General features: G+C 33.3%; 1 protein-coding gene across 1 annotated transcript in view; it reads left to right on the top strand.

The window, feature by feature from the left end:
• Positions 1 to 7,693: 7,693 nt before the first annotated feature.
• LOC111894061 (uncharacterized) overlaps positions 7,694 to 10,101 on the top strand; it is a 29,801-nt gene continuing 27,393 nt past the window's right edge. The window contains exons 1-2 of the mRNA XM_023890135.3: positions 7,694 to 7,846; positions 7,941 to 8,011. Coding sequence (XP_023745903.1) covers positions 7,948 to 8,011 — 64 coding nt within the window. The 5' untranslated portion in view covers positions 7,694 to 7,846; positions 7,941 to 7,947. The remainder of the gene's footprint in view (positions 7,847 to 7,940; positions 8,012 to 10,101) is intronic.

The following is a 10,101-nucleotide window of genomic DNA, read 5'->3' as shown; positions in this document are numbered from 1 at the left end:
ATCTGCTTGAGTGGTTTTTTTTTGTCAATCATTCTTCTTTCAGAGGCTGCAAAACATTTAAAATTTCACCAATCAAAGTTACAATAAAATCCTAAATAACAAATCGATTAACCAAAACTTCAGAAAAAACCAGTTGGGGAATTTCATCAAACACATGGAGGGCCATATCAGCTACTTAACACAGGTCCTTTCACATACTCAGATAAACACATTCCAGATTAGAAGGTGAAAAAAACCGAAAGCCCTTTCCTTTGAACTGGATTTGATTTCACCCCAATATTACTCTCAATGAACAACAATAGAGATTTCAAATTACGAATCTTTACCTGGTTAGTGGCCAAACGATCATTTAAATGACCGCAATAACTCAATAGTGTTTCAGAGATTATTAGGGAGGAGTAGTTGAATGATATACATATAGTTGAGCTTAAGGGACTGAAACGAAATCGATCGCCCTAAAATTACGTCAACTTCCTCAAGTTGCTATGTGTTTCCTATCACAAATGTTACCAGAGGTAACTTCACCAAACCACTCACCGCCACCAACTGCGTCGCCAACATTTTCTTGCTCTTTTACTCCTCTATTGAATGACAGAACATATACATGTACAAGAGAGAATATGTAGCTTTAGTAGCCAAAGATGGTTACTGGAGTAGGAAATTGGCGACAACACTTCAGGGGATCGAGAAATGAAGGAGAAGAAAATGTAGAGAGAGAAAAAAGTCTGAGAACCATTTGAAGAAGTTAACGAATTCAGATGAGAAATTAAGGCTCGTATGAAGCTGTATCTCTTCTGTCGAGAACCCCTGTGGGTTTGATCTGTTCAAAAGACGGGATCATATTGCGACTTTGTTGTGGGAAAAAAGATGATTGGTGATGTTATTAGGTTTTTTTGGGTATTAGAGTGAGAGAGATAGAGAGAGAGAGAAAGCGAGAGAGAGAGAGAGAGAAAGAAAGAAAGAGAAAAAGAAGAACGATGGAAATAAGGCAGAGGGTAACAATGGCGACCTTTCAAACTTTTGGGATTTTCTTTTCCCCCCTGCAAAAGAAGAGAACGCGCCTTTCGTTAAAAAATATAAAGCGACATTTCTAGACGACACCCATTTTTAAATAAGTGCCCTCCGTGTTTTTATTTTTTTTTGTTCGACATTAATTTTAGGGCACGCATAAAAGCGTGTCCACTATCCTTCAAATTTTAGAAGAGATAACATTATTTTTAGGTCACACGCTTTTGCGTATCGTAAATCACTGCGTGTCATTGTTTGCGCGTCACTAAAGGGCCTTTTTCTAGTAGTGTGGCCCTCCTCCATTGAAATTCTTGAATTCATGGTTGTTGAATGATGATTTGGACGAGGTCATTACTACTGCATGTTCTGAATTCAGAGGTTATGGCACCCCGAGTATGATTCTATTGAATAAACTAAAATACTTAAAAATGGCCATTAGAAATTGGAGAGTAAAAACAACACAGATGGTGAACAAAGAAATAGATGCATGGAAAAAAAGAGTGGCAGAAATTGAATTAATGGCTAAATCTAGGCCGCTTACTGCCATCGAATTGGAAGAAAGATCAGGTTCGGGTATCAAGATAGACGAGCATGCGAGGATGATTGCTATGAATCTAAAAAAAGAGCAAAAATAAAATGGGAAGCTGAAGGTGATGAGAACACAAGATTTTTTCATAACTATGTTAGCAACAGGAATCGGAAGAATCACATTCATGGGATTATATCCAATGGGGTGTGGATCACTGAAACTAATGGTATAAAGATGGAGGCATCATCTTTCTTTGAAAATAAATTCAAAGAAGAATGGCCGAGAAGACCAAAGTTCTGCAATCACGGATTTAAAAAGCTATCAGAATGTGATGCAAGTTTCTTAGAGGGCGAATTCACAACTATTGAAATAAAAAATGCGGTTTGGTCATGTGGGGGCGATAAGTCGTCGGGGCCGGAAGGATTCACGTTCAAATTCATAAAAAAAATATTGGGAGATGCTGGAAGATGATATTGTGAGGATTGTAAAGCATTTTGAAAGGAATGGCACGTTGGCAAGGGGATGTAACGCTTCTTTCATATCCCTTGCTCCAAAATCAAAAGACCCACTTCATTTTGGCGACTTCAGACCAATCAGCTTGATTGGCTCCATGTACAAAATTGTTGCAAAACTACTTGCAATAAGACTGAAAAAAGTTATTGGCAGTATCATTGACGAGGTCCAGTCTGCGTACATTGAAGGAAGAAACATTTTAGAAGGTCTGATGATAGTTAATGAACTATGTTCATGGGCGAAGGTGAATGGAAAGAAGATGCTCTTATTTAAAGTTGATTTCAATAAAGCATTTGACTCTGTAAATTGGGTGTATTTGGATTCGATGATGGAGCAAATGGGTTTTAGGTCGAAATGGAGATCATGGATTAGTGGGTGTCTGAGATCTGGAAGAGCTTCGGTAATCATTACAGTAGTCCAACAAATGAATTTTCTATGTCAAAAGGTGTCAGGAAAGGGGACCCTCTCTCTCCATTTCTCTTCATCATCGTGATGGAAGGGCTAAACCAGGCAATGAAGATGGTAGTGAAAAAAGGAATATTTGATGGCATTAAATTCCCACAATCCAATATTTGCTTATCTCATTTACTTTACGCTGATGATGCATTGTTTATAGGTGAATGGTCACAACAGAATATTTCAAATCTAGCTCGGATCCTAAGGTGCTTCCATGTATTTTTAGGACTGAAGGTAAATTTCAAGAAGTCAAAGGTTTATGGAGTTGGAGCTTCTCATGTGGAATCTTTAAAACTGGACAGCCACGCTGGGATGCGATCCTTCGACAATCCCATTCGCCTATCTGGGAATTCCGGTTGGTGAAAATATGAATTTGAGGAATGCTTGGAGACCAATTATTGATAAATTTCATGCCAAACTTACAACTTGGAAAACGAGATCCTTAAGTTTTGGAGGTAGAGTAACTCTTTCAAAAGTTGTACTTGGGAATCTTCCAACATTCTATATGTCTATCTTTGTGGTTCCTAATGGAGTGATCGACACCTTAGAAAGAATTAGAAGGAATTTTATTTGGAGAAGATTATACGATAAAAAAAGCATATGTTGGGTCTCCTGGGATAAGCTTATTTCGCCAAAGAAAGTGGGAGGTATGGGGTTGGGTTCCATTAAGTCCCTCAATATTTCACTATTAGCCAAGTGGATGTGGCGGCTGAAAACTGAAGATTCTGCTTTGTGGGCAAGGATAATTCGTTGTATCCACAAGCTAGATGGAAGACATTGGTTGGTGTTGACTAACAAATCAAATAAAGGGGTGTGGAAGAATATCACTAAATCGAGATGTGTTTGGAAAGGTCAAACATTGACATTAAAGAAATTATATCTTGGAATTCAAATGACGACAGGTGAGAATCATAATTTACAGTCAAAAGTCGTTTTATGGTTTGTAAGTTAAGAGAACGAATTGAATTAGCTGGATTCATTATTAATGATGGACCATTTGATTGGGGTAAGGCGACTCCGTTCAAGATTCTAGCATTCGTTTGGAGAGCTAAGCTGGGGCGAATCCCTTTTGCTATGGCTCTTAGTCATCGTGGAGTCAACATGCCAACTATAATGTGCGGAGCTTGTAATAATGATGAGGAGACATGTGATCATATTCTGATTTCTTGCCCAATGGCAAAGGAGATTATGGATTCAATACTTAATTGGTGTGGAATTGGGTGTGAGAAGTTATCCTCGGTTAAGGACATGCTTTGTTTCATATCAAGATGGTCTGGTAATAAGAAGAAACAAAGCTTGCTTAATATGATATTATGTGGTACGTTATGGTGCATATGGGTTGGGCGAAATAAACAGATCTTTGAGAACGTTTACATGAAATCAACAATAATTGTGGAAAGGATAAAAGCTTTATCGTTCATCTGGAGCAAACATAGAACTTCATTTAAAAGATAGATTGGAGAGTGTGGAATATTTGCCCTTTTCACTGTTTGTAACTCTTCTCTTTTTCTGTTGTCTTTTGTACTCTTCTGCCACATCATCTTGTTGTAGTTTTAATTTTATATATTTGCCGTTTTCCAAAAAAAATATCCTTTTGAAATACATGTTGTATCTATATTGGATCAAGTGCGTTCCTTGGAGAATGAAATGTTACTCAAATTAAGACAATAAGGACTTGATATCAAGGTGGTTTATTTATTTTTATTCTTTTCATTTTTTTAAAGCTTAAATTAGATAAAAAAAAAAAATTAATCCACATGTTTTTTAGTGTATGCAGTCTATTTCATCTGTTGAATGGTGGTATGTTTCCAATTCTATCCTTTGTTTATTGTTCTAGATAATTTTTTGCTTTTAATGAAAACTATATTAATCATGTGATAAGTTATTAATATGTTATTGTTTTGATGCAGGTGATAATGTTATAGTGGGACGCAAAGATGGAAAGTTATGTTGGTTTGACATTGATCTTTCATCAAAACCTTACAAAGTTCTTAGGTATGGTTTTCATTAATACCATGATTGATATCTATGACACTTGGTGAGATTTATTTTGTTTACAATTTTTTTCATATATCTTGAGATTTATTCCATTTTTGACATTTATTTTTTCAGTTGCTAGACAACTTTTAGATGAAAATCAAGTCAAAAGCATTGTTATGAGATAAAACAGGTAATTACAACAAGCTCAAGCAGAAAAAATAGTTTAGAATTACTTATATTTAAATGGTTTTGATTGTGTGATTAATAAAAGCTTTTCATTTATTAATTCTTTTATATTAGTTAACATTAATTGATTAATAATATGAATTGGTTGTTTTTTTTTTTCAGCGACACTAAATGGCAGGCATAATAGAGCGGAACTTCCCATAGGAATTTACAGAAAGGAAGTCGGAGCATAAGAGTTTGAAAAATATGGGCTTTTGACACAAAAAGTAGTGATGTCATATTTGTTATCATAAGAGTTTGAAAAATATGGGCTTTTGACACAAAAAGTAGTGATGTCATATTTGTTATTGTTAGAGTGATTATTTGTATTTGATAAATGCGGGCCTTTGACACCTAAAAGTAGTGTGTTAGGTAACTTGTTTGACATTTAAATGAAATTGAATGTTTTCGTATATATTTGTTTTTCTTATTATGTGTATTCACGTTGTAAATGTGTACGTAGTAAATGTGTTTCATCACTGGCAGCTGAAGTTTATGACACGCAAATGTGTGTCATCTTCATTTATGACAGTGGATTTAATGATACGCAATGCGCGTCGTAAGGTTAGGACACACAAGGGCGTGTCATCTTCCTTTATTACATGGGCTTCTTTGACACGCATTGCATGTCATAAAGGAACGTTGTAAATGCGTGTCGTAAATTTCGACGTGCAAAAGCGTGTCGTCTTTCGTTATGACTGGGTCTTCCTTGACACACATTTGTGTGTCGTCTGTGCGTTTTACGACCCGCATTGCGTGTCATTAAATGATATTTTTGTAGTAGTGTCCCGATTTGGGTTTCTACTCTAAAACTTGGTGTTCGTGTGATTTTTTTATTTACATTTTGATCATTAAATATATATGTAACAATTTTTTTTTTCATTTATTTAAAAAGATGCTCTCCGACGATTAAAAGAATGGAGATGGTGGGTGGAAAGGGTGCAAACATGACGAAGCTCGAATTTGCAGGGTTGTTGGCCACTTGTTGGATCGATATACGAATTCAATGCCTAAGAAATCATGATTATAACATTCACGTAAATGAAATGAAAGATCGATAATGTAAATAACGCTCCAGTCTTTGATTTAAGAGTAAGCACCTTGATGTAATAACTAACAAAAACTTACCCTTACCGCTAACTAACATCCATATTTATAGGACACAAAAAGGGAATCGGTTAGGAATATAACCAATAAGGTTATTGCACCTAGGCAATGACAAAATATAAACTGTCAAGCTAAGTCATTTCGAAACATAAGGTGTACTAAATTCCAAAACCAAAAAACTATCAGAATATTACACTGAAGACAGGATTTTACATTTAAAACATTGACAACAAATAAAGAAACAACACAATACATGACTCCGAGACCCAACACCACTTCGGAGACCGCTGCCTTGTAGGGTTGGTATAACACTCAACGTTATAGGTTGATTACCTTAACTAAGATGCTCTCTCGCGGTTGAGAGAGAGAGAGAGAGTATTTTATTTCCTTGTTGTCAAAAAAGAAATAAATATTTTGTGTTTCCGAGTTGAAAGAAAAAGAAAAGAAATTAAATCAAGTATTATTTTTAAGGTAAAATTATTTTTCTCTAAATCCTTTTAAATTGAAAGAAAAACCAAGAGGAAAGATTATACCTCCTTTTCGTTTCTCTTCTGTCAAATTCATTACATTAAAAAAAACTAAGAAAATCTATTTTTCCCTTTTGTTCTCACTTTTATCTATTTTCTTTCACTTCTTTCTTTAATTGAGGCACGGGAACTAAACGATTATATTTTATTAGAAATTTTTATTACAACAAATTTGAACCAACAAGCTTGAGAAAGAATTAATAAGATAATTAAAGTAGAGCATGCTGATTTTGATAACAAATTAAAAGAGATAAGCAAAATTTGTTAAGCAAAAAAGCAATGGAGGCGTCACAACCACAAGCATATATGGTTCTTTTAAAAATCATGGGATTGAAAAAGCGATTCAACATTTCAACGCATACTTCTTTTAAAAATCATCCAAGGCGTGAGTAGGCTTCAACGAATATTTTTTCAGTGCGATTCAATCAAAGAATTAAGAACCTACGAACGACTTTCTTTTGGGGGGCCAGAACAATTTTAGCTTGGCAGTATGCCAGTACAGTGTACACAGATGTGAGATGACAATTTATTGATTTACATTGCAATATTTATTTCATTTTTATTTTTTTCAATACATTAATCCAAAATTATATGTGGAAAAATCAAGATTTATAAGAATTTCAGAACTCCAACAAAATAATTATATTGAAGAAGATAAGGATACAAAATAAAACATGATATATATAAGAAATCTTAAGAAGAATTTTGTTTTCAAAAGTTTTTAACTCTTAGTTTTATAAAATATTGGATTTTTAAAATAAGATGTTAACCGTTAACAATACATTTTTGAGAAGTTCTTTTTGTGTTAAATTTATTGAGATGGATCCCAATCATGTGTACATGTTAGATAAAACTAGTTATGGGGCTACAAGGATATGGTATGATACTCTTTTATATTTTCTTATTCAAAGGGGATAGACTAGAGTTTGCATTAACAATTAACGTACAATACCCTGTTACATACAAAGGTTAAAAATGATTTAATTATGGTGTTAAATTTATGTGGATAATATTATTTTTTATTTATTTAATGATACGGTTGTACATCTTTTAGAAATTCGATGGACAAAAATATCTTATGTAATTAATAAATGATCAGTTTGAGACATTTAAAAGTAAAATACGTTGTAACTTTAAAAAGTATTTGAATAAAAATATTATGAGTATATTTAAAATTTGGTCTGTATAGTATATTTCTTTCTTAATTTGTTAGTTTGGTTCAAAAGCAAAATGGAAATTAACATCTAGGGACAATATCTGCAGCAAGTTGAAAAAAAATGGAAACTTAAAACATATCTATGATTTTTAGTGAAACAAAAGGACTAAATTTCTATTTTACTAATAAATCGCTTTAGTTATTCGTCTTCAGCTCTTGGAACAAAGGGGACGTTATATATAGATCCATTTCTATGTCTTAATTATGCTCTCTCATTCCTACTTACTACAATAGTACAATACATACTGATTCAGCAAGTACATTTTACTCTTCTTTGGAGTTTAGGTAGTTTCAATCTCACAAAATACTATATATCTCATGCATGGTGTCGATCATCCTTTATCGATTTCAATTACTAATAGTGTGATTATATATGCAGGTCCGAAATGAGCACCAGAAGCACTTCATATAGTCATCGACAGCCGAACCTACCTTGTGGAGATCTACTTGGTAAACTCTTGTATCATTTAAGGATTATCATGAACTTGACACCCTTGTTTGTTTACTATTTCATAGCAAAATTTTTATATTGCTATAATGTTAGCTGTCTCGTAGGCTACTTGTTGGCAGTTTAGTTTATGACCTGATCTGATTAAGCAGGATCACAACTTCTTTTTGGTGACAAAATATCTTTTATTACACCATGGAAAACTATTTGAAATTAGTATTTTGGGTTTAGGTCATTTTTTGTCGCTTAACTCTTGGTTCTGTGCTCATTTAGTCACTTAACTATTTTTAAGTTTTAAAAGTCATCAAACTTTTGACTTTGTGCTCATTTAGTCACTTAACTTTTAGATTTGTGTTTATTTAGTCACCTAACTTTTCGGCGTTCTTTTTATGGATGCTCTCGGTTTAAGGAATTCTACGACTTTCGTTTAGATCGCTAAGGCTGAATATCGCTTCATCGTAAATTTCACTATTTACGCTTCCCGGTGTCGTGCCGGTTCCGTCGCGAAACTTCGACGGGTCATAACTTCTTCGTTATAACTCGGATTTCGGCGTTCTTTACATGTACGGTAACTTCGTGACATATTCTACAACTTGGTTAAGATTATTTATTCTAAATAATCTTTTGTCGAAAAGTCGTTTTCGACCCTTATTATCTCTAAATTGACTAGCCCGGATCTACAGGCGTTACAGGATATTCCGAACATGATCTTTGTATTCCGGAGTCGTTCCAGACTTTTCAAAATTATGATATTTTTAAGAGTTGTTGATCTAGTGCACACATATACCCAAGGTTATAGAACTCGTTACTCGGCACCTGTTCGGCCGACTACCGAGTAACGAGTACTCGGGGAGTACTCGGATTTGGAAATTTATGTAGAAATATTTTTTGGGAAATTATATATGTCAAAATCATAAGATAAAATCATAAGTTGATTGAAATATATAACAAAATTGGATACATGTGAATACACAAAAAATGAAAAAACATATAACGGTCTCACTTCGTGAATAGTTACTGTAAATTTAAGATATACGTGTAGTAATAATCACATGTGTGTGTGTTAAATAATAAATCATTAAGTATATTATAAATATTAATCACCGATTTGTCTGAATTTCACAACACTACTTAGTTCGTAAGGGGTCGATCGGGGAGTACTCGGGATTATGTAACTCGCCTCGGCAAGGGGGGGAGTAGCGAGTACTCGGAGGAGTAATCGGCCAACTCGGCGAGTTTTACAACACTACATATACCCACGTGTAATTTTACAATAGCCTAAAACCCACTAAATAAAGAAAATTATGTACTTTTTAACATATAAACTATAATAAACACATATAATTATAAAGATAATGGAAACATACATATAAAAATGCATCTCGTCATTACTAAAAGAAGACATTATTTCAGTTCGATTAGTGTCTGAAATGTTGTCATGAAGTCTGTAATGAGTGAGTTCGAAATGAATTCCAAAATGGGTATGAAATGTTATTTATAGGGGGCTACATTACCGGGTCAGATCCTATACCTATTTACCCATTATGAAATAATGGTTTAGAATGGGTCATTCTAGATCGAGTGGTCAAAAAAAACTTTTTTTGTGGTTATTTTTTAAAAATACCATTAAAACGTGGTTAGATTATTGAATTTTATTTTTTTTAATTCCACATAATATTTAGATGTAGTAAATTTAATAACAAATTGATATATGTTTCATAATTATACATTTTCTTCTAATTTTAAAATTCATAAATTAGTTTAAAGACATGATTTATTACAATTCACTAATTACTACCTATGACATTGTAAAATTGAACTTTGAACAATTAGGTTGATGACATAATTTACTTTAAATTATATCGAGTTATAACCTGTTTAATTTTTTAACATTTTAAGAGTTGCAAACTATCTTAATGATTTAAAATTAACATATTTTTTTAATTTGATTTTTACTTTTTTGAGTACATTCATTTCTCCGAATGGAAACCTATTATTAGATGTATATATAAATGAATTAGAAAAAGTTAAATGTCCTTTTAAAACCATAATGTTCCATTTGTTGTATTTAAAAAAAAAATATTGAATAAAC

The sequence above is a fragment of the Lactuca sativa genome, chromosome 6 (assembly GCF_002870075.4).
Source record: "Lactuca sativa cultivar Salinas chromosome 6, Lsat_Salinas_v11, whole genome shotgun sequence".
Taxonomy (NCBI): domain Eukaryota; kingdom Viridiplantae; phylum Streptophyta; class Magnoliopsida; order Asterales; family Asteraceae; genus Lactuca; species Lactuca sativa.
The sequence above is the reverse complement of the archived record's forward strand: the minus strand, read 5'-3'. Positions and strand labels throughout refer to the sequence as shown.